The 26,267-nt window shown below is 41.2% G+C and overlaps 1 protein-coding gene across 2 annotated transcripts in view; it reads right to left on the reverse strand.

Annotated features, from left to right (window-relative positions):
- Nucleotides 1-26,267, reverse strand: part of VWC2L (von Willebrand factor C domain containing 2 like) — an 81,240-nt gene that overhangs the window by 40,547 nt on the left and 14,426 nt on the right. For both annotated transcript variants that reach the window (XM_067548715.1, XM_067548714.1), the window contains exon 3: nucleotides 13,818-13,947. In XM_067548715.1, coding sequence (XP_067404816.1) covers nucleotides 13,818-13,947 — 130 coding nt within the window. The remainder of the gene's footprint in view (nucleotides 1-13,817; nucleotides 13,948-26,267) is intronic.

Consider the following 26,267-nt stretch of genomic DNA (forward strand, 5'->3'; position numbering starts at 1 on the left):
ACTAGTCTGAAGAGACAGCACCTTGGTCCCAGCTATCCTGAATGGTAGCGGAACTAAACACTAGGGGCCAGCTCTGCAACTGGTATAAACTGGCATAGCACCACTCAACTGACCATGCTGATTTCCACCAGCGGAAAACTTGGCCCTGGAAATTCAGCTTTTACTATTTAATTGCAAAGTTATTATTAAAATCAGACACAGGGCTGGGTCCTCAGGTGGTGTAAATTGTTGTATTTGCACTGGAGTTAATGGAGCTACGCTAGTCTACACCAGCTCAGAACCTGGCCTGCAATGTCAAACCTCCAGAGGGAAAAAAATGCAGTTGAAAAAGGTGGTTTCTGTCTACATGTCGTGAATAAAAGTAATTGCCAGTTTAACAGACAGGTCTCCGTTTTTAATCACAGTTTTTCCAAGTCCTTTATAATTACTGCTCATCATTCCCTGTAATGCATTTCTTGTTTGTGTGACACACCTTGAAAAGTAACCAAAAATCATCTCCCGAGCCTTTGCTTGCAGCATTACCAGGGCATGAGAGCCGTATGCAAATCAATGGCAGTGTGTCAAATAAAGGCAGGCTAAATTCTTTCATTAATATTTGGCATCTGATGACCTGATCACCCAAGGAGTATATCTGCAATTATTGTGCTGTACTGAAATTTATATTTTGGCCCCTCCTCCCCACCCCCGTCAGCATGCATTCTATTTTTCACTTACTGGGGATTAAAAAGGATGGATCAGATCCTGCAGACCTTACTCCTTCCAACAAGCTTTACTCTTGGGAGGATCCCATTGACTTCAAAGAGGCTGCTTTCCCTGCGGAATGGCTACTTGTGTGTGTACGATTTTGCAGAATTGGACTCCCCGGGAGCCAGCAACCCAGGTTTGCAGGGCTCATTTTAGAATCTGTATAATCAAACCCATTGATTTAAAAAGTCCATTGTGTTTCTTCTGCAGAGAAACACTGCAAATTGACTGCAGTAGATTCGCTCCACTCTACTTGGCTACAGAATGAGGAATCAATCAGGGGGATTGCTTACTCCCTGTTTCCGAGTCCTTTTTTTTTTATGCTAAGAGATTGCTATATTCTGCAGCACAAGTGAGAAACTAGAAACCAGGTAAATGCCCTGACTTTGGCTAATGAGATTCAGAAATACAGAGGCGATATTAACCAGGAGTCTGAATCATATAATCTCCTATCATTTTTCATGTGTTTTAATTGGGCAGGAAGATGTAATTAAAGGCACAGTTGCCGTCGCACATAACAGGAGCTCTTGTCCTACATATATTCTGAGGGCCCAATCCTGCGAAATGCCGAGCGCCCTCAGCTCCCACTAGCTGTAATGGAAGCTTAGAGGCCTGACACCTCTCACGATCAGGCCAGTGAGATAGAAAGGGTATTTTAACTCCGTGCTGAGGCTAGCTGCATTATGAGGTGCAGACCTATCCAGGTAAAATTGGAGAGCTGAGTGACAAAAAGATTTTCCCATCTCCCATTTTTGAGAGTTTGAAAAAAGGTTCTGCCCTGAATCAGGAAGAACAGCAGACATCTCGTGAACTTTTGTGAATCGAAAAGCCAAAACAAAAACAAAAACAATTCAGGCTGGGTCAACTGGAACATTTTCTTTGATTGCAGCCTCTATTATTATTACTTATTATTTATATTTTTACTAGAATTTAACTACCCGAGTACAAACCTGCCCAGATCCCCTAGATATGTGCTCAGGTGGCTAGCCTGAGCTATCACCTGTACTGCCTTGGAGTGCACTGAGCTAGTGTATCTGTCTACTTGAGCTCGGAAGCAAATTCCCAGCTCCAGTGTATACACGCCCAGAAAGAACCAATGCAAGCCGCACCCTAAAACAGAGAGCCAAAACTCACTCTACCTTACTCTAGGCTGGCTTAGCTAGCTGCTGACTGAGGCCTAGAATTGCAGGCTTCTCTGGAGAGCCCTCTAGTCTGCAAAGAGGACCAGGAAGCGCCCTCCTGCCCCCCAGCTCTTACAGTGATGGCTTGCAGTTCCAGCATAAACCTCCATACACCACCCTACCATGTTCACATAAAAATAAGAGTTGCAACTCCCTATCACTTCAGAGAGAGCTTTGCCCAAGCAAGGACTCCGTGAGGCCCGCAGGAAGAGACTGCAGGCTCATGGGAAACTGTACACTCCTCCCTGGAAAGCCAAAATGAAAACAACGTTCCCCTCTTCTTTTCACCATGTTTTTATACACACATTAGGGTGACCAAGCCCTGGAATTTGAATCTTGTCCAGCTTTGCTTAGCTTAAGAGTGAAGGAATTCACTACAACCTTGTGGAAGGTTTTCCTTTTAATTTTTTTTAAATCAGCCCTTAACGTGCCAAGCTGATTGCACTTTTTGCTGCAGGAATTCAATTAAGCCAAATAGAGACACCTCAGTACTCCATTCCAAAAGTGACACCTTCACACCAACCACTTATTGCAGCTCTGAAAGGATGAAAACACCCACAGGGAGTGGAGGATGAAGAGAGCTAAGCGAAAGGGCAAGAAGGGAAGGGCTAAGGTGCTAGAGGGAAACTGATTACGATGACTGAGCAACAATGGCATAGAATTCCCAGTGTTGCCGTGCTGGAACTGTATCTGTTTTCTAGCCCAATTTTTTTTTTGTATGCTTTATTTGCATGCTTTCATCCTTTAAGTGCTGCAATAAGTGGTCAGGGTCAAGGTATCATATTTGGAATGGAGTGCTGAGGTGCCTCTCTTTCACTTAAATTAATTCCTGCAGCAAAAAGTGCAGATCGCTCAGCACATTAAGGGCTGATTTTAAAAAAAAATTCTTTTAAGAGGAAAATTGTCACTTGCATAGACATATACTTGCACATATATATAGCACAAAGTTAACCACATTCATTCATTCACCTGAAGCAAAGGGGAAAATAGCATCACCTCCATAACCTATTTGCCTGTCTTTTACCTGGCCAGGAAGAAGTGTGGTAACAAATTGTGGGTCCCTCTGGCAAATCAATTCCACAAAGCTCACGTGCTTTCTTTTCTGCCCAGGAGCTGACTATGCTCTTCCTCTGTCCGCACGTTAGGGCTTGGGATGAAAGACGCACCTTAAGAAATGTTTTAAAAATCTCAACTAACCAGACCAGTGGGAGTTCTGCAAACTTAGAGCCAAGGATGCTGCTTAACGTATGATAATGTCCAGAACAAGATTACTGGAATGATCTCATTCTAAAGGGTGTGTGGGTGGATGAGTGAGAATAAGACAGCAGCCCAGGTCTGAAATTACTGACTGTACCAGGGAGCCAGAGAGAATGGAGGGTTGGGAGCAGAGGAAACCTGGACAGAAAATTTCTCACTGTGTTTTTCATTCTAATTTCTTCCCAACTCACTTAGCTCTAATTTTTAATTCATATTTTTATTATATTCTCTTTGCTCTAGAAACTCCCTATTTCATGTAAAGGGAGCAGCTCAGATATCAATTATTCCACATGTCAACCCCTTTTACACATTCCCTGGTCTACATCTATGTAAGCACCAATAAGAGGCATTAAACATTCATAAAATTAGAAATACACGAAATTAGCCTCTGCAGCTCTTCTCATATAGCTATGACTAACAATCCAAATCCTGTGGGGAAGAAAATAAACCCTTCCCTAATTCTTTTAGAAGCTTAACCATCCAAAACACTGGAGCCTCTTTTCATAGTTCGCCTCTGCATCATAGACATCAGAGTCAATGGCAGATCCTTAGCTAGTGTAAATCAGTGTAGGTCCACTAGCTTCAATTTAACACCAGCTGAGGTCTCTGGTCCTAGAGCTCCGAGGCAGCCAAATGGTTTACAGCAGTAAATATATTTGGATACAAACATCATTTATACTCTTCTAAATGACACTGATGATTTGATTGCCCAGGGAGTAATAATGATACACCTGCTTTAATTGTAGTACTTTCTGAACAGCTCCTGTTTTATCAGCCTGCCTGTGCTCCCAACCTGAGCTTGAGGTACACTGTCCAAAAGCCCAGCCCTGCAGATGGGGAGATAATGGAATCTGCAGACTCTTCCCACTGTTAAAGGTTTAACAGTGAATCCCAAATGTTTACACAAAGTTTCAATGAAATTGTCCCATGGGCCTTTCTCAAGCTGTGTTCCTTACTAAAACCAGGAATCCTAGCACATACTGCATATTTCCCAGATGCTCAGTCCCTCTGTATTGGATCAGTTCTTTGCCTACCACGCAAATCTACACACTTTTGGTTAAAACAGATCAACAGGCCAGATCTTAGCTGGTGTAAATTACAGTAGCTGCATTGACAGCAATTCACACCAAATCTGGCGTAATCTTTCTTCTGGGTTTTTACCTGTTCATTGCTAACAACAATTAGGACTTGTTGCATACAGACACACTGTTTTCTTCTATGGCTTTAAGTGTTTGCAAATGTGCTTTCAGGGTGACTGAAGATTCTACCATCCCATATAACACCTTGGACTCAAACACCAAAAGAGAGCCAGGGGATACCAATAAGTAAAAGACATTCTGTATCTGTGCCCTTCAGTCTTGCCACAGCCTTAGTGAAAAATCAATTGTCCATCAACTTTCTAGCCTTGTAAATGGCATCTCTTTCTGTGTGCCCATAAGCTGACCAAGTATTTTAGCTTCTTCAAGATGATTATATAAAGGGGTTAATAAAAATAAAAAAGGGCTAACAATAGTTCTGTAAGAGGTGTGATCTTCCACCTCGGCCTCCAGATGCTATTCTGCTTCCCTTATTCCAGAAATTGAATGATCAACTCTAAAAGCAACCTAATTTCCAAAGGTATCCATTCCTCATATGCATTAATTCAGTTCAACATCGTTTCAGTGATTATAATGCTTCCCTACTTCACAGGGGTCTTATGTGGATAAATTCACTGTTAATGAAATGCTCAGATATTGAAGTGATGGGGACCCATAAGCAGACAGACTAGTAATTCAAGTCCACAATGGAATTTTTTGGTGGTCTTCCTAGTGCAGTTTTTTCTGGATTGGTTCCTTAGCTGCCTGAATCCCTCGTAGTGTATCTATCACTCTCATGTTATATAGTCCAGTGCTCACTGTGTTGTGTGGGCATTGAACTGCATGACAGAGTTAACCCCATTAACTTCTGTTTGTTTTAGGTCTTTTTTGTTGTCTAAACACAGACTTTTCTTCTCCCACTGATCTAGCACATAACCTCTTTCAATTGCTACTTCATCTCATTTTTGTAAGGTGGCAAATTCTACACCATCCCCTTAAAATTGCTCAGTATATGGGTGTCTCAGATTATTTTAATGCCTTTATTCTCTATTTACCTTTCAAAAAATTTTAAAATAATGTATGTTAATGCTGCCAACAGTTGTGTCTATGGAGAGTAAACCGTGGTATCAATCCAACGAAGAATTTAAGCATGTGAATAATCCATCTGAGTGAAGTTTGCAAAATTACCGAAGACAGAAAGGTATTATTTGGGCTCCAAACTTGCATTGAATTCAATGGAAATTAGAAGCCTAAACATCTTTGTGGATCTTGACCTAAGTGACTTGGGAGCACAAATCCCACTGAAAATCAACTTCAATGGACTACTCCTGTGCTTAAAGTTAAGCATGTGTTTCAGTGTTTTGCTGGATCAAAGCCTAAGTGGCCTAAATATATTAGCTTCTTTCTAGGTCTTCTTATTGTCTTTTAAATAGCATGCTTCTTCCTCCGTTGGAAATCAGGTAGTTCTTTTAATTGAATTAACATTATCACCATTTACGTTCTTGTTCCTAAATGTAAAAAAAAACCCCAAACTTTAGCTGAAAGAATCAACTGGCATCCATTTTAAGATGTTGTCATACATTTTCTTCTTCTTTCAATCTTCCAATATAAGCACTAATATGGTATGTTACAATTTATTTAGGTTGAAACAATGGCATGAGAATCCAAGGCAGGAAAGGGATCTTTATTTACGTATTTAAGCATCGCCAAGTATAAGGTTTTGAAACAAAAGCCGGCCACTGATTGTTGGAGTAGCGCTGGCCGAAAATTGGTAGGTCTTCCAAACTTTCCTTCAGAGCTCCATTTGAACTGGGAGTTTGACAGTATATGAAAAGCTGGTTGGCTGCCGTGATTATTTAATTCACATTGAAAGAAATGTGCTGTGGCTACATTATCCTACCATCTGCAGCCTCTTAACACTGTTTTGTGTAAACTAAGTCCAGCGTGTCTGATGCTTCTCCATCTTCTCTCATATTTTGCCCATCATGAGTAAAATATATCTGCACAAACAATCAGCACATTGTACACATTTTGTCTGAATGGTTTTAATTTGAATCCTAAAATCTGGTCAATTCATAACTTCCTGACATAATTAAAAGTTGGGCTTTTTTTCCCTAAAGTAATTTACCCAGGGCTCCAAGCCCATTGTTTTCTGAAAAGTGAATGAATTTGACGTCTTCTCTTGTTTTCACTCCATGCCTTAATTTCCTGTGTCTTTTTTATCCTGCAATAGTTTTACACAGTCAAATGGCAGATAATCCCCCCCCAACCTCATTTTTTTCTCAAAATCTTTGTAAGTTTTTGCAATTCTTTCTTGTTTTTCAACTGCTATCAACATCAGAAGCAGTCTCTCTCATTAAACACTGGTACGATAAGTCAACAATCCAAATTCTGTAGGTAAGTAACAGGCTACATTACCTGTGCAATAAAGTATTGGTTACTTTTAATACCCAAGCATTGGATTAATGGATATTAAACTTTTGGTATATCTAAATTTAACAGATAACTTTGTGGTATATACACCAAATGGAAAAGTTTTTTTGTCATCATTGGTTAACTCCTTATATTGCTTACACTGGTTAGTTAATCCATTATCTTCACCTAAAGTACAATCAACAATTTACATTTATATAGTACCTTTCATCCTTAAAGACTTTGCAAGCTAACCAGACTACATTGTCTTCTAACACCATAGCTGGACACTGATTTTTTTCTTACCTGATTTTAGAGAAAAGACTACAATCTATTGATTGAAACACCAGTGTTGCTTCCTGTAACATCTAGATTTCCTCCACCACCAGTGTTCCTTCCATCACCAGCATTGCTTCCTGTAACATCTAGATTTCCCCAGAATAACCAGTCTTAGCCCTGCTTAGTTTATGAAAGTAAGTGAGATTAAATAGCTGGAAGAGTTCAGTAATGGATCAATTAATACATCTAATATTCACCTCTGGAGGAGTAAATTCAAATGGAGATTAGGAATCAAAAGAACCTTGAAAAGCACAAACTTGTCCACAGTGGATATTTGTCCACAACACAAAATAGCCCCTATGACTTAATCCAGCAAAGTAACCTGTCTGCTCAGGAAAAATCCCAGGACTGGATGAAACAGCAAAATGTTGACAGTGGTGAGTGAGATACATTTGCAACAGGGGTCTGATCCTACCCTCACTAGTGGGCGGGAGCTCATGACTCTAGGACGATCTGTCAGGGAGTTCCCAATGCACCTGGGAGGTGAGCTGAGCTGTTCAAAGTAGTGTAAGAAGGGTCCCCAATTATGTCTTTTGCTTGGAGGCCTTTCCAAACAATGTCACACCCCAGGTTGGGAGAGATATGGATATAGCAATCGGCCATGTTTGCCCTGGCGGCAACCTGTGATGTTATTTACTCACATTTAGAAGTGTTAAGACTCATAAAAACCTAAGGGGAAGCTTTTCAAAGATACAAAGGGGCAGTGAGGCATCAACAGGTGTCGGACTCTTCTCTGTATTTGACGTCTTTGAAAAGCTCTCCATTAGAAAAGAAGGAGCTCTTAGAATCATAGATCATAGAATCATAGATGATTAGGGTTGGAAAGGACCTCAGGAGGTCATCTAGTCCAACCCCCTGCTCAAAGCAGGACCAACCCCAACTAAACCATCCCAGCCAAGGCTTTGTCAAGCTGGGTCTTAAAAACCTCTAAGGATAGAGAATCCACCACCTCCCTCAGCAACCCACTCCAGTGCTTCACCACCCTCATAGTGCCAAAAGGAGATCTGATTGCTCAATTTAAATACACTACTACAAAATGTTTACTAGAAAAAGACAGCCATGGAAGAGCAAAAATTCCTTCCCTGTTCTTTTAATGTAGCTGCATGTAGAATTCACTTAGGGCCAGAACCAAAGCATATGAAAGGTTCCTATTACTTTAAATGGGCTTTGGATCAGGTGCTTGGAGATGTTCTGTGCAAAATACGCTATGTCACAGAAGAAACTGATTAGCGCGCAGAATGCTTATTTTAAATTAACTCAAACTCCAAAATAATGAGGAGAGAGTTTATATTCTCAGTAAATTAAGAAAGAAGCTTAGGTGAAATATGGATTTCTATGCAAGGAAATAAATTGTTATTTACATTAATTTCTGTCCATGCCCTGAAAGATGAAGATATTTGTAGGAAATTATTAATATTTATAGCCTATTAAAATAAATGTGCATAATAACTGTGCTGGATCTTGGCCTCTTTACCCAGGTAAAACTCCCGTTGAAATCAATGGGACTCTGCCCTGAATATGGAGGAAAGGATCAGACGTTATCAAGTGTGGTAATTTAAAACTTTAATTACAGACTCAGTGACAGATTATCTATGAAACATCTTTCTCTTGTCAAGTATTTCATCATGAATCTCTCCAGCAGTCTATGCAACGAGTAAATAAGAATAGTTGTCTGAAAGTATTTCACTGCAGATGTGTTAGGTTTTATCTGTTTTGTTGTGTATAACTAATTACCTTCTTGAGGATTGGTGGCAACAAAAATTAAATTAAAGTCAAAGCCAGACCCCAAATCAGAAATGTAGAAGGCTTTTTTTGCTCATCCCTCCTGAAATCGAAAATGCCAGGGCACAGTCTAATATTTTAGCAACTGCATTAATGTGCATGTAAGTGGGTGAGAAAGCTTTTGCTCTAAAAAGAATTTCATGCTTTAGCAGAGAAAAATGTTAACTATTCTGAGGCTGCATTTATTGGATTTTTAAATTAATTTCTGTGACACAGTCATGCAACAAAAAACCCCAGTGATGAATTCTTGCTCATGTCAAAATTATTTTGGGAAAGAATTTTAAAATAGTGCCTATAATTCATGAGACTAAAGGCCTCTGGGAACTGACTGCATAATCTTATTTTGCCCTTTCCTTGTTTTCACTCATAACTATGCTTCTCAAACCAGTCTAGTTTCTTTTAATTTTAAAATGCATCTGGATTTTTCTTCAGCAGAGCAGTGAATGGGAAGTGGGATGCAAAACTGTCATGGAACTGTATCAAGCAGAGCCAATTTAGAGTAGTGGATAAAGATCACACTGTAGCTAACCCAAAACAGCATAGGAAAAAAACCTATCTTGTCTTCCCAGAGGACAATACACTATAGCAGAGCTGTTCTCCTTGTCTAACTGTGAAGAGCCAAATCCTCAAGTCCTAACTCAGGACTTGGTCCTAGTCAAGCAGTCCTGTGCATGGGGAAGTGTCTCTCATCTTGTGCTTTTTTTCCCATGATCCAAAGGTGATAACTGTTAAGGGCCAGAGACAAAAGCGAGAAGAACCCATTTAACTTGGACAGGGGCTTTAACCAGATTAGAAGAATTGGAAGATAATAAACTGAAAAAACAGGCTGAGCCAGAGTGCATTCAAGAGGATTAAAGGCATCGTAAAGAGCAATCTCCCAATTTTCATTAATAAAGAGCTTTAAAGATTGTCCATTCCACTGATAATGAGCTCTGACATTTGTTCCCTCACTCACAAAGCCAAGCAGGACTTGGCCAACATCAAGAAAGGCCTTTGGTGAGAGTAATGGGAATCCTGTTAAGTGATAAGAAGCAAACTAGGGGACAGGCCAATTGTACAGTATGTTTGTAGACATGACTGGCTAATTGGGAGACAATGTGCCAGATACTCATCTCATGTCTGATGGTATGGCTCCCTTGATTTCAACTGAATGACACTAGCTGCAATTCTGATGCATAATTAGCAACAGGTAGTGATGATAAAGATGGAGGTCTCACGCTGGATGTTGGAGATGGACGGGTCCAAGGGTGTGTGACAAACCATGCAATGGAGATAAGTAATAAGAATGCGCTCACATGTGCAGAAAGACTTGGGTGAAAAAGCTCAGGGGACAGGAGGAATTTGCGTAGAGAGGCTGCTGCTCTTGCTTTAGCGTAAACTGGGTGGATAATTTTCTTGTTGAGATAAAGTAAAGCCCCTGGGGCAGGAGGGACGTCACAGACCACAGCCGTGGTGAGCTTGATTTTCATAATAATGGGCAAGTTTAAGATCATGTAGAGATGGAAGTTAACAGTAGTTGACAGACTTTTCTCTGGAAAAGTCACAATGACCAGAAAGAACAACTTGGGGCAATAATTTTGTATTCTGTCACTAATGGAAAACTTGAAATCCAGTAACCTTTCATCTTAAGTCAAAAGCCCTGTACAGTACCTGGAGCCATGACCCTTAACATTTACTGTGACAATTTTGATGATGGGCCATGAAAGAAGGAATGTTTCCTCCTAAATTTTAGCCTGGCAATGAACTTTGCCTACTGTATGTGCAGTTCTGTTAAGCAGCCTGATACAGCAAGCTTTGCAGTCACTCCACTGAATTTTTCAAAGCACAGGATAATGGTTCTATGTCTTTTGACAATTAGGAGTAAATCTCCAAACTTGCTTCTTCAGGATGCAGGGGAAAGGAATTCATATTGGCTGTTAAGGAATCTTCAGGTCAGGTAGGGTAGATTCAACACATTTCCGCATTAACCTTACCTCTGCACAGCACTTCTCCCCTTGGCAAGCCGTAATTAAGACAGGCATGAAAATCATTCTCAATATATCAGAAAGAAATTATTCTCCAATTAATGACAGCAATGGTTACACAAAAAGGCAAGCTACACTGCTTACCACAGCAAAAGACATAGGGCTCGATCTTAACCAAAAATGATGGCCTTTCCCACTAAATTCATAAGGAATAACTTTTCAAACAAGAATCTGCATTGCCTGCTGCTCTGGGGATATAATCACATCCTCAAATCTCCTTCATTTGCCTTTATAGAACAATAACCAAAGAAGCAGTAAGATGGAGTTGAAATCTTTTGATCACAGCAAATCTTTCCAGTGAAATATTTTTCTTGATTAGAAAACAAAAGCTGTAGAGTGGAAAAAGAAAAGAAAAAAAGGGCATCACTCTGTTAAGTGAGACTGTCAAATAGAATTTTCCATGAGCACCTTTGTGAAACTAATCTTTAATTGACTGGGTACAGTGGAGATTTCAGAAGTAAAAGCTTAGCCTGAACATGGCTAGTTAGCTTCTTCTGTGAAAGTGATGCAAATCTCATTTTAGCAAATTACGAGGGGGAGGTGACACATTCACTATCTTTCTACGCTTTTATAGTCAAGATACCAAAGAATTCATAGATCCACAGATTCCGAGGTAAAAAGGGAGCATTGTGATCATCTTGTCTGACCTCCTATGTAACATAGGCTAGAGAACTTCCTCAAAATAATTCCTAGCACAGATCTTTTAGAAAAACATCCCATCTTGATTTAAAAATTGTCATGATGGAGAATCCACCTCGACCCTTGGTAAGCTGTTTCCATGGTTAATTACTCCCACTGTTAAAAAATTATGCCTTATTTCCAGCCTGAATTTGTCTAGCTTCAGCTTCTAGTCATTAGATCATGTTACAATTGCTCTGCTAGATTGAAGAACCCACTGTTAAAACATTTGTTCCTCCTGTAGCTACTTATAGACTGTAATCAAGTCACCCCTTAACTTTCTTTTTGTTGAACTACACAAATTGAGCTCCTTGAGTCAATCACTGTATAAGGCATGCTCTCTAATCCTTCAGTCATTCTCAGGGCTTTTTTCCCTGAACACTCCCCAGTTTATCAACATCCTTCTTGAATTGTGGGCACCAGTACAAGACAGAAGATTCCAGCAGCAGGCACCCCAGTGCCAAATACAGAGCTGAAATAAGTTCTCTACTCCTACTTGAGATTCCCGTTTATGCATCCAAGGATGACATTAGCCCTTTTGGCCACAGCATTGCATTGGAAGACACGTTCAACTGATTGTCCACCTGAACTCCCAAACCTTTTCGGAATCACTGCTTCCCAGGATACAGTCCCCTGAGATGAGAGGTCAACGATTAAGATGCCCAATAGGAAAAAAAATAACGTCAAAGAGGAATGACTGAGTCTACTCATCACGTTTGCTATAGTAACAAAGAGGTGACTGATGACATGGACATACAGATAACCGGTGAGTCTTGATCCTCCATATTTCTTCCCCACAATCCTCTTTTGCCTCAAAACCCACATTCCTTAATAGACCAGAACTTTTGATCTGAAATGGCTGGGGGGTGAGTATAATAATAATACCTAGCTCTTATAAAGCACTTTTCATCAGTAGATCTCAAAGCGCTTTAAAAAGAAGGTCGGTATCATAATTCCCAGTCCACACAGGGAAAGCTGAATTATAGGGAGATGAAATGACTTGCCCAAGGTCAGTCATCAGACAGGTGGCAGAGATGGGAGTAGAAGCCAGTTCTCTTGAGTCCCAGTCCAGTGCTCTATCCACCAGGCACCACTGCTTTCTATGCAATGGCATATGGTGCCTTCATGTGACTGACTAGCTGTCCTTGCCCCACTCCCACAGCTCTGGTTGTTGGCTGTCTGTTGTCTTTTAAGAGTGAAGAGCTGTCTGGAGCGAACCTCGCAGAATGGAAACAGTGGATGCTGAAACCGATGGATGAAGTTCAGGTCTCGTCACAGCTAACTGGAATATAAGGATTCATCACTGGAGAGAACATGCTACCGGGACTCAACAGACCTAATACAGAGGTGATGTATATGATGATGTAAACTACATTGTGGTCATGTGATCAGTGAGTCTCTTTGAATCTAAGGGATCCTAACTTACACACACTGCTCATTTAGGTGGTTTTATTATGTCAACAGGAGACCTCTTACCCATCCATCAACATAACGCGACGACACCAGCGCTCTTACACTGGTGCAGCTGTACTGATACAGCTGTGCCACTGTAAGTTTTAAGCATAGATAACCCTAGAAATGCCCATAGGCATGACTCCCTGAATGAAGTCATAATGACTAAGTCATGTTCCTGCAGTGGTTAAAGATGCTTTAGCAGCTGGCTTTGAGCCTCCCAAGCACCAGAGTTCACATATCCTGCCACAGGCTCTGTGCTTTGTGGGCTGTTATTAATGTGGTGATATTATGGTACAGGTGGTGCATTGTGCATCTGTCAATGGAGAATACATGCTTGCACTACAAACACTCACTAATGGCAAATAATAAGCTAAATCACCAAGGGCCCAACTCTGCTTTCACCAAAACCAATGGGAGTTTGGCTATTGATTCCAATGAGAGCAACATCAACCTACTGACCTTAGACAAATGTTGACCCCGGTCATCTCAATCTAGAGCCAAATGCTGCTTCCCTGACTCATGCAAAAGTCCTTTTGACTTCAAGTGGGACCAAGTGTGGGGGCAAGGTAAGCAGGAGTTAGACCTTGGAGAGATGAAGGTCTCACCTCATTAGTTTAGGGAACATCCTACAAACCCTTGCTCTGGTGAACAGTCCCATTGACTTCAATGAGTTGACTCATGTGAATAAGGGTGTCCTTGGGTCGTATTGATGGAAGTTGATAACTAAAGTACGCACACAATGAGAAGGAACATGTTCAAATATCGGCCTTTGCCAGCCAATGGAGTTTCTTGGCTGCGTGTAGATAACAAAAACCTTTATAGTATTTTGCTGTTATCACTCCTTTAAAGCTAATACGGCGCATTCTTACCATTTTTGCAGACAGGACAACACTGTTCTGGTTCATAGACTGGGTTGACACATTCAGGAACTGCGCAGTCTGCTACAACACAGTGAACTTCATTGCTGGGCTCACAGCGACACCATTCACATGGAGAGGGCTAGGAACAAATCTAAAATTAGCCCATTTCCTCCTGCAGCTCATACGTTTGTAACATTTATATGTTGCCATAAGACAAAACATCTGCGTTTAATATGACTTCACTGTATTCATTCATCATGTGCACACAAATTACCCTATAGGACAAAATAGCAAAGTCTGAAATACTTTTAAAAGTGCTAAAAGAGAATGATCAGAATTATACTTTTTAAGGACCATCCTCGTCCTTCGTCCATTGTCACACTTACCTCTCTTTTATAAAAGGACCCAGAACAGGTCAGGAGGTCTAAAACAAGTCACCAGTTTGGCTTTGGTTTGAACACACGAGTCCAAGTCACAGACCATGCTCCTTTGTTCATCTGTTGTCTTCCTGTGAGCAAGTCTGGTGTTAAGATTTATAAGAACAGGATTCTAGTAAATTTCAGCTCTGTGGCTGCTCTTGGGAAGGGGCAGAGGGACTGAATGATGTTCAAATGCACATTCATGTCATGTGCAACCTCACAGTCACAAACAAGCCTAATGTCCTGAGTGTGTTGCTGCTGGATCAGCCTGCTCAGAATCTGAAACCTTGCAGCCTGACGTTAGAAGAGCTGGTATTTTTTCAGAATCAAGAAGAATTTCAGTTGTTTTTCACGTGGGGCAGGGTTTGTATTTTTGTTCTGTGTTTGCACTGTGCCTAGCACAACAGAGCCCTGATAGAGCCCCCTAAACACTACCACAACACAAATAATAAATAATAATAATAATTTCATTTTCCTAGCCCCACCCTCAACAAGGTATTTAACCATATGCCCAAGATTAAGCTGTGAATAGGCCCACTGAAGTCATTGAGGTAAGCCGTACTTAAGAACAAACTGAACTGGTTACATTTTAGAACTGTCAGTCTAAAGAGTGTGCCTTTAACAAGGTAGAGAGAGTTGTCTTCATCTCACTTGTCTTCCCTTTTAATGGAGAGTGAAGAAATCTTTAAAAAAAATAGAAATGTCACTGTTTCAGGTCCCTAAAACAATAAGTGTGTGCTTGTGCATGAGACAGAGGCCTTACCTGCACTAGCACATATGCTGGCAAAACTTTTGTTGCTCACGGGTGTGAAAAAAACACCCCCCTGAGCAACATACATTTTGCCCACTGAAGCGCTTGCGTAGACAGCGCTATCTATGTCGGTGGGAGACGCTCTCCTGCTGACATAGCTACTGCCACTCATTTAACTAGTTTTATTATGTTGACGGGAGAGCTCTCTCCTGCCAACATAACCCAGCTACCCAAACACTCTTACAGCGGCACAGCTGTACTGATACAGCTGTGCTGCTGTAAGTTTTAATTGTAAACTAGCCCGGAGACACACACACATGCAGAAAAGGAGACCGATTAAGGGCATGTCCATGTGGAGAATTAGTGAGTGGCAGGCTGGAGTGTAAAATCTACAGCGATCTAGTGTGCTGCGCACCACGTGTCTGTGTGGATTTGTTTGAAACAGCAATAAGCCAAAGCACCCTAGGGAACTTTCAGTGTGCGGTAGCAGGGATCACACAGCTAGGTAGTGTGCAGCACACCAGAGTGCTGTGGAGTTTCACTCGAGTGTGCCATGCACTAATGCTCCATATAGACATGCCCTTCAGAGAGGGAGTGGAACTTAAGCGTGGAAAGTGAAATAAAAATGACAGATAAATGCATGTGAAAAGAAAATCACTAGAAAATCATTTTATTCAATTACCTGTCAAACACTGAATTCAGTCATCTTCCAAAACAGTTGATCCTCTCATTGGCACCTAAACTGATGGGTAGAGAGTACTGGAGCAAACTCTTCCTGCCATTACATGAGGGGAAAGCCACAATAATGCCTTTGAATTCAATGGAATTCCTCCAAATTAAATGAGAGCAGAATGGCAATGAAATGTTTCTGGTCACAGTGATGTCATTCACTCATTTGTACAAGACAGATAGAACACTCTGAGTTCTGGGTCTTGGCAGGTAATAAGCTTTTCAGTTCATCTCTAAGAGGCTCCATATGTCTTGAATCAAATCATTTATTCCCCGGGAATTCATTTCCACCCTAAAATGGACTAATTAAAGATTCCTTTGCTTTGTCAGAACGGCTGCAATCTGTAATCCCCATCAACTCTCATTACTAGTGGCTCTGGCAAATTAGATAAAATCAGCACTTCCTGAGTTAGGGAAGCAGTCAGTGGAGGTGCAAATCCTCTGTCTAATTATCTTCCCTCCTTCAATTCTGCTTTGGTTTCTATCTGAAGCACCAGGAATCTAAATTCCTTTTACCGGCTTTTCTTATTCAAGTCTATTTAACTTTAACAACAATAAAAAACAGTACAGAACAAAACAGACAGAACAACTTGCCCACTGATCAATAAGAAATTACTGTTTTGTTTTTCCTCAATTTGGTCAATAGTGATATGGAATAGTCCAGCTAAGATCTTATGATGTGGAGATCTTTCATTAGCACATCCTTAGTGATTTCCCTCTGCCCCAAAGTTACATTGATTTTGCTGAGATGCTCGCACTGCAATTTATTTTATTGCATATGCCTGAGATGGAAGAGCATCAGTAGATGTAGAAGATGCCCCTACATGACTTTGAACTGCGTAAATGAAACAAGACATGTATATCTTTTGCTTTTGTGTTGTTAATGTTACCTGAAAATGACACTGTAATAAAATATGATGTTATTTGACACTGGAAGCAGCTTTTGGGATGGGAGAACTTTGTATGGTTGTAAGATGGAATGAGCTCTTCAACTTTTCAGAGAATGAATATTCTTCGAGATAAAAGAGAATATTCAATCTATGTCACCCTCTCTTGGAATCTCTCTACCAGCTTCCTATTCCCCACACATCACGTTCAAACTACATGTTCTTGCCTTCAGAACCATCCTTAACCTTGCCCTTCAGTACTCACTAATCTTAGTCTCTATTGCATCACCCATATAACCCCTCCCCTCCACCAGTGATACAAAGCTTGCTTCTCCTACAAGTGTCTCAGGGCTTTCTTCCACATCTTCCCTTATTCCTGGAACAACTTCCCGGAGTTGATCTGCAAAGCCACTCCCATCACATATAGGACTTGCTCCAAAGCACAGTGAAATCAATAGGATTCTTTTTAATGACATCAGTGGGCTTTGGATCAGAGCCTTAGATTCCTCCTGGAGATGGAATGCCTACAGGAAACCAGCTGATTGAATCATCTGTTATTTATTTATCTCATGAATGAACTGCTCTTCTATACAGAGATGAGTCAAATGTTGTGAGGAAAGGCACTGAAACTGAAGTTGGGAATTAGCGCAGGAATTGGGATTCATCTGGGACACCTCTGAGTCTTTTTCTGACTCCTCTATCCAGCCCATCTGTTCTTATTTTCCTCCAGGCAACAGCATTTATTCTATTGACCCTAGTGAAGTTGTCTTCCAGATGCTGATGCTGCTTTGCTTTTCATTCCTTTGCAAATATCACACATGGCGAGATACTCTTTATAATATACAGTGCATAACTTTGCCAGTTTTCAGCAGCACCATGGTTGGTATTTAAAGGTGTGTCACTCATAGAGCATGGCACACCAGTGAAATTCAAATGGATTAACAAATGTTCTTGAAGATGTTCTCCCATCCGAATTGAAAAGCAGTGATGGAAATGTTTACTAATTCCTGATATACAAAAAGACCATTCAGAACCAACAGTCATGATATTTCCTTTTAGACAGTGCAAATAGCCTAACCAGCATCTTTTAATAATACCTTATAAAAAACTCTGAGGAGATCAATGAATTCAGATTAGTAAAGGGTTATGTATGGTAAAAGATTTTGGGCAGGGTTTAACACTATCCTTCTGAACAAGAACAATTTCTTGGAAGAGGTCTCTAGGAAAGCATTTTAATAAGATTTTTCAAGAACCAACCAGTGTTGGACATTATGCCACTCAGACACAGCAAAACTGGAGGCTTTCCACACAAAATGCCAACATTATATATTGGGCATAAAGTGGAATGACTTCATTTCTAATGCAGATGTTTACGGTCGCTTCAGTATACAAATTACTGGGGCCATTGTCCGCAGACAGCATCTTATACTTTTTGGACATGTTGCAAGAATGTTATAAGATGTTCCAGTGAATGTTGTTCTCCAGTTGGCTTGTAACATCCAGGATAAAATTCCACCAATCAAGGATGGAAGCAGCCCAGAGGCAGACCCCATTTTACATGGGTTCATCAAGTCTGTTCTGATATTGGACTCTCGGCTCGTCAAGCCCTTGCAGCTGCTCAGGAATGGACCAAATGGTGAACAATTGCTACAGCTGACCGTTCAGCTAAGCATTGAAAAAGAAGAAGAAGAACCTCTGCATGTGTGTGTTAGAACTCTTCTAATTAGCTATCCAATTGAAAGAAGGAACATGATTCATGTCCATATGTATATACAGTAATACATAGACACACACAATCACTATGATAATGTTTTGCAAGAGAAATTCTGAACCATATACTTTGATGGAACAGGGTCAAGTTCACTACCCCTTCTGCAGGATCTGCCATTAACATCAAGAGTAACTAAACTGGGACCACCGTAAGAGATGTCAGTACAGATTATCAGGTTATCATTTCTGTCAAAGCTCAGGGAATCTGGTGAAATAATGAAGTGCTCTCATTTTCTAGGGCACTGATTCCAATCTAGCCAAGGTGATATTGAGCCAAAGCGGCCATCATCTGATGATGGTTCAGTGGCCGTTAAAGACTGAGTCGGTGGATCCCAAGTCCACTGCCTTTCTCACCATCAGTACTGAGATTATTTTAGCTCCCCTATTGTCAGTCTCAGCAAAGAGGCCATAGTAAAAGCATAGTTGAACTATTATCTTCTTCCTAGGGTTGGTCCCTCCAGCAGAGAGGTGAGGCTAGAAGATGTTAGTCTTTTGTCTGGTCAAGTGGGGGACATCTACAGCCAGTAAAGTTTACTTTTTTTAAAATGAAAATTAAAAATGGGGATAGAGGATACACACAGATAAATAAACATTTTATGTTCAAGGAAGCAGGTAAGGATAAATCTGACATACCAAGAAGGCAACAAAGGTAAAGGGAAGATAACGATTCAACAAGGAAAAATAATGATCCTTCCCCTAGATTATTATTATTATATTTATTTATTTTTGTGGGGAATGTGGAAAACTAATTGGATTCAAATCCCACTATCCCGACCCAACTCTCTAGATTTGGGTGTGGGCAGGGCACGTTTCCCAGATCTAGTTCGGATGCAGCCAAAGATGGTGGCAAAAATTGAAAAAATAATTGATCTCACAAGACTTCAGACATTTTTGTCGAAACCTTGCCGGAAGGATTTGCAAGAGCTCAGCATTGCTGAATCTGAACCCAAACTCTAGCCCTAGATTGGCCTGGCCCCTGTATTCTATGTCTATTTGTTAATCAGTCTTAGGTATTTCTAAGCAAACACGACTACAGGGTGGACAAGGAGTTACTTACCTAAGACAACGGAAGAGCTTTTAAGGTGACAAATGCACAATGTTTTTTCTTGACTTGCTTGTTTTGTCCTTGAGAGAAAGTTTCCGCTCTTTTTTGCCCCTGTTAATACCGTCACAGTTAACTGGGGGGCTAACTGTACCTCTGGTCCCTGCTGGTCTCTGAGAGCAACTCCTCTCAAGTCTCAATCTTCTAGCCATGACGACTGTCAGGGTGGAATCATGATTCTCCCAGTCTCAGACCAGACTTGGGCTGCAGTCCCTTTGGATCAACTGTGGTTACCTCAGCAGGCTTGAGCTGGGTTCAGTATCTGCAGGTCATTTCCCCTCAGGGCAATGGCAGTGGTAACCAGTAACCCGAGAGCCTTCTTAAAGCCACATATTTAGTTTGTCCAAAAGCATTTAAGAGAAAACAGATCTTAAAAACACTAAGCCAGTCTGTATGCAGGCCTGCTTCTCCCTAGGGCTTACATTCCCTGGACATGGAGAAGCACCAGCTCTTTCAGACTTCTCGCCAGAGCCTAGTTCTTTGTCAACCTGTCCCCTCATAATCCCTGACAATTGCCCCCACCCCAGCTCCTTTACTGGGAAAGGCTTTTTAATGGTTTGTCATTATTTTGACCTCTGGGCTGCCAGTGTCCCATGCAAAACAAGGCTTGCATCTTCATTAGAGACAGAATATAGGATCTTCAAAGCTAAGAGCTTTTCCCATTGTCCTGTATTTGTCCCCTAAGTGTTTGTTTACAGGTTGCTAATCTGGATTCTCACTGTGTTGCTTCCCTGCTTGTTTTTCCCACAGCCCCCTAGTAAGCTAGATCAAAACATTTCCAGAGGGAAAGTCTTATAACCCAATGTACAATAACGTCCCCTCACTGATCAGGTCACATACAATGCTCAGAAAAGTATTACCTCTCAGTATTCTTAGATTATTACAGAGCAGTTCCTTGTTCATCACAAATACTTAGTAGTAAACAATTGTAGAGCAAAGCAAACGTTACAAACATCAGTTCACTAATATGTTGGGGGGGTGGGGGGAATGGTAAGAAGGTTGCATACCAGGTTGGTTTATCATCCAATTCAAGTTATAGCCATCACCTACTGAACACCACCTGTTACCGTTCTGCTGAAGGCAATGGGAGTCTTTCCACTGACTCCATTGGATGTAAGGGCGGGCCCACGTTGCATCTCTCCATGAAATACATGCATGCAAGTTTACGGAAAGGGCTGGCTAAAAGGAGGAAACTGATTGGTTGATGAGACATCCGAGTGGGTTGGAACAAATAGAGAAATGATAACTGAGCCCTATTTTTGAAGGTACACAATGCCCACTGAAGCCAAGGGGAAATACACACCTGTCGCAGCTGCAGAGTAAATTCCACTATTTTTAGGATAACAACCTTAGTCAGGACAAATTACTTACCCTGTTCTCCTTTATCCACACAAAGAATGCAGAAATATATGTCTGATTTAAGTCTAGATTGGACCAAGAAACATGTTCACCATATTTTCTCTGAATATTGAGTTGCTATATGTTTTTTACTTTAAAAAGTTAACTGAGACATGGAAAATGTATTTTTATTGTATTTTGTAAGGTTGATTGTGTGTGTGTGTGGGGGGGGGGCTTGGTCCTTCTTCCTCTGAAGCACCAGACCTGGCCATGGCTGGAGATGAGACATTGGACAGGGTAGGTGAGGTCTTTGAGGTGGCACAGAACATTCCTTCTGTCAGGCGCTTGGCTGGCTGGTTCTTACTCACATGCTTAGGGTCTAACTGATCGCCATGTGTGGGGTTGGGAAGGACTTTTCCCCCAGGTCTGATAGGCAGTGTTCTTGGGGGATTTTGCCTTCCTCTGTGGGGTGTGGGTCTCTTACCAGGATTATCTGGGTACGTCTCACTTAATCAATTCTTTACTTTTCTCACTTAATCAATGTCTTATGCATTGGTGCACCCCAGTCCCTCCTATTCTCTGCCTTTGGCACATTTTAATTTAGTCTCCTGTGGGCTGTAATACTTGGGTCTCATTTCTATTGTTGGGTTTTGAGTGTGGGCGCTGGGTGGTTTTGATGGTCAGACTAGATGACCTAATGGCCCCTTCTGGCCTTAAAATCTATGACTCAATAACTCTGTGAAACTCCTATAACATGTAGTATGTGTGATTATATCAGTTTCTACTGGAGCCTTGTCAGTTTCCGATGTCATGGGCAGCTTGGGAAAGAATCGGATTTCAAAATGGACTCCAGTTGTAAATTCTGGATGCAGTTCTAAAAGTTTGGGGGAACTGGCTTAGGTTTGGACTCATTTTGACTCGGTTTCAAAAGACCTGCTCTCAGTCAGGGATGCTGCCACCGCCATGGAGCTTCCAACTAAGCAGATGCAAGATCTGGTATGTCACCAAAGCTTTCATGGCTTGCATAAATGCCATTTTACTGCTCTTTCATTGTCGGTGAGCCATTGGTACCAGCTCTAATTGCCCTCAACCGTCCTGAGCGCAGAGTCTACTGATGGAATGAGGAAAAGGCAACAGCAGGAAGTGCAGAAATAGGTAAAGGGAGGTCTGTCAAATTGTGCACTTATACCAGCAGTACACATGTACATTTTAAGGATGCTAAGGACAATGGCAACTCTGACAGAGATGATTTTTGTAGCTACAGTTTCAGGTGATGCATTTATAGGGGGGGAAGAGGCAAGAGCAATGGAAAAAGGTTTAAAAGGTGTTGATGAATAAGATTGGAGTCACAACAGCTTCCACATTACAGCTAAGATAGTAGGTTATAAATGGGAAGAGATGCATATAAAAAGAAATCATCGACACAGGATGGCATTCATCAGAGAATATTGCAGGAGTTGAAATTGGAATAATTTTCATTGCTATTTAAATTGCCTCTGATCTCAGGCAGAATAGAAGGGGATTGCAAGAAAGCTGATGTAGTGCCTTCTCCTAAGCAGCTTAGCAGGAAGCAAGAAGCTTAACTACTGAGGACAAACCAGTTAGCTTGACACCACCCTAGGCAAGATAGAGGAATCAATCAGAAAGGATGGAATGGTAGGTTATTTATTTATAATTAGAGGTGGCTGTATATTGCAGGATTCTGAGCAGCAACTTGTTATGGAATTAGTCCCATTGACTTCAGTGGGTAGAAGATATTATTCAGTGGGAGTACTGGTATTAGAATTAGCCCATTAATTGAAAACATCCATTTGAATTCTGACTAACTTCAGTTTGGCCATGTTCATCCCTATTTTTATTGGCTATTCATAAATATTTGCATAGATGATGTTGTTTTGTTGGGGTTTTTTTATTCACCTTAATGTTTGGGGAATGGCTGTTCTTCCTACAAATATGTATATTTGCACCTGAGTATTCATTAGTCACTGTTCATTGCTTCTCATCTGTCATTTTTTTTTTAAAGTTTCAAAACATCCAATCAGAGTAGCTACACTACTGTGTAACTTACATGGCCATTACATGGAATTATAAAGATTCACACCCTCCCCCAGAGGCTGAAGTGTGTTCAACTAAACTAGCGGGTGACTATTTACACATAGTTAATACAGCCACAGAAAAGAAGACTGGTTCCCAAATGAGTTGTCAACAGAAAATAGTGCTAAAATGGTTAGCTAATTTATTTGTGATGAATGATTTGTTTGTTATTTAATTGTATATAAATAAATAACAATGACTGGCATTATGTAATGTCATCTGTCACAATATTTAGAAGAGCTCAATCCACTTTAGAGACTAACACAAACTACTAGACAGATTTCAAAAACACTGAGCACCCCTAAGTCCAAGTCAACAGGGTGCTTAACAGTTTTGAAAACCAGGCAATATACACAGGAGTTATCACAGTGATCACTGAAATTCAGTGACCAGTGAGGAATTATTTATCCAATCAAAAGAACAAAGGAATAACCATATAACTCTTTTAAAGTAACTAAAACACACTCTACCAATGATGGCCCTGACTCTCAGATCCCGCTGAGTTGTACTCAGAGCAGTACCTGACTAAAATGCAAAGATGATCTGATTCTACCTTTGTCGCTTCCAGATGCTAGAGCTCTAAAGAAAAGGTAACTATGCCCCTCCTACATGAGTAGGCTCTAGATAGAGAGCAGCCTGCATCACCACCATTGGGGATTCTCCATATGCTGCAAGAATTCCAGGCCAGATGATAAAGCTGGCTTAATGGTTGGGAAGCAGCACACAGGGGTGGCACCATAAGAGATAACCAGGTCCTATATTTGATGTTACAGGAGGAGAGTCAGGTAATTATTAGCTTTGCTAAGTTTGCTGTATTTTCCGGGTGTCTGGCCAGCTGACTTATTTCTAAGACTCCTGGAATTGGTTTTTTATCTGGATAGCCATTCTTCAATTAGCTCATAAAAGGGTGCCAAATTTCATAAGAGTCCAGTGCGCAATGTATGGCTGAGCTGCCAGATGCTACTGCTGTGCTTGTCAGTCTGGTGAAAAGGGAGGAGGCAGGTCACATCCTCCATCCCTAGGAACAGAGCCCTCTTGGTCTTGCTCTTGCTGTGTTGCTGGTACAGGGGATGAGGGAGGGTGAATTATGTTCTCCATTCTGCTAATGCACCATCAATGGAGGTGGGGTAGATGCTGCTGTTTGGTTTGCCAGTGGGATGGGTGGTGGTGTCCTTTACTGCTGCTGTTCCGGGGAAGGTTGTTTTTCCTTCTATTAGGTTTACTCACAAAGTTTTTTCTTTTGATTTTGGGCTGGTTTTCTGGCAGTTCAGTAGGTGGATTTTGAAGCAGAGGGAGTTGGGTGCATGACAACTCCTTCAGGCAATCCCTGTCCCAGTTCAGCACCACGTGATCTCTATAAGGGCAGCTCTCACTTAATGCCAGATTTTAACCTGCAGAACCTCGTTGGGCTAATTGAAGTCAATGGAGCTGTGCCACTTTACACTAGCAGGGAATCTGGCTCCCAGGCTTCAGTGGAATTAATTCCTATTTACACAGATGTGAGTGAGAGAAGAAAACAGGCCTAGGATCTTTTAAATGGAAGTGTTCTTGGAGTGACATATTGAGAAAGGTCTCCACAAGGCTCCAGGTTGAAATGTCTCCTATTTAACTTGCTAGTAAGTGGTTTGGATGAAGGACTAAGCTAGTGTCTTGGAAGATGCGGATGACATTAAGGCAATAGAGGCTGATGACACTAAAGAGGATGGCAGTGTTGTACGAGAGTATTTAAACAGCCTAGGGCAATGTGTAAAAGACTGGCGTGATGAAACTTGGTGTCAGAAAATGTAAAATCAGACATCCAGGAAGAACCACCTAGATGGCAAATATAAATTCTGAATGTCTCCTTAATCAAGGGAACACCAAGGAAAAGGACCTAGAAGCCAGAGTAATAACCAGAAATTCAGGGTGTAGGGCCAGATCATTACATCACTGTAAATCCAGAGTAACTCCATTGACATCCCGATTTACAGCAGGGTAACTGAAATCAGAATTTGGGCCTCTGTGTTATTAGCAGTCAAAAAAAAAAAAAGGATGAGAATCTTAGGATGCATAAATAGGGGACTTAATTACAAACCACAGCAGATAATGGTTCCCTCTGTACAGGGTATCTTTTAGGCCCAAAATAGTATGGGTCCAATCCTGCAGGTGCTCAGTGGCCTTAGCTGTTACTGATTTCAAAGAAGCTTCAGGATCAATCCCTGTGTTGTAATAGTCAGGAACATTCAAATTAGGGAAGCCATTGGTTAGTGGTTTGTGTCAGGACTCGGAGCAAGCAGCCCTGACACCGACTGACTCTGTGACCTTGTGCAAGTCACTTAACATCTTTGCCTTAGTTTCTCCTTTGTTAAAATGCTGGTTAATGCTACTGACAATCCATGCAGGTAGGTAGAGAGGATTTGTTAGTTAGCATTTGTACGAATTATAAAAATTGCCTCTGAATATATCTAGGGAAAGATAGAGAGGAAGGTGATAAGGCTCAATTTAATACTGGAATAACATTCATATGGGGAAAATCTCCTTGATTTTAACATAGATGATCTTAAGAATAGGTAACTACTCCCTGGGCTCATTCAAACCCCTCCTAAAAACTCACTCCAGCCAACTCACCTATGAGAATTGAAGGTAGGAAGGGGGTGGGAAGCAATGCAGCTATAGAGGTAGACACATGTCTCCCTGCCCAGCATAATCATGTGAGGTTTCCCCCTCTGTTTATGATGCTCACTTTTTGGGTCACAGTGAATCTAGAATCAGAGCCCCATCGCAGTAGGAGCTATATAAATACAGACTAAAAGTCACTTCATACCCAAAGATTTTACAAGCTAAACAACATTCATCACCATATTGAGGTGCCAGCTCTCTGCTCTGTGAAGAGCTGCGAGGGAGGATAGCTCTATGAGGATCCCCTAGCGTAGTTTCTCTCTGATCATTCTGACTGTGAGGATGCGGAGCACAGGCTGGACCACCCCATCCTCACTGCAGACACCCTAGGTAAAGGGAACACAGAGAGACACATGCAGTTCTTGTGGGCAGTCCGGCTCAGCAATAATAGTAATTAATAATGGGTTGGGAGGGCAGGAAGGAATCTAATTCCAGCTGCCATTATTTGAAATACCGTAGGGAATCACAGAACGATGTAAGAGAAGGTCTTTTCTGCCCTTAGGGGATGACATTATCTATGATCACGATTGGAAGCTAAGGAAGGAGAGGATACCAGAAAAGGTATTTTTCGCTAAAAGGATGCTGGAATGGTTTGCCTGTGTTTAAGGAATGGGCTGTTATTTACTGAACATCCAGTGATAGATCTTGGTTAATTCACTATTAGCAAGGTTCACCTGCTTAAACAGAGGACAGTGACTTTGGCTGTGTGGT

The sequence above is a fragment of the Emydura macquarii genome, unplaced genomic scaffold (genome assembly GCF_026122565.2).
Source record: "Emydura macquarii macquarii isolate MOO-44397 ecotype Brisbane River unplaced genomic scaffold, CSIRO-AGI_Emac_v2 contig_1253, whole genome shotgun sequence".
Taxonomy (NCBI): Eukaryota; Metazoa; Chordata; order Testudines; family Chelidae; genus Emydura; species Emydura macquarii.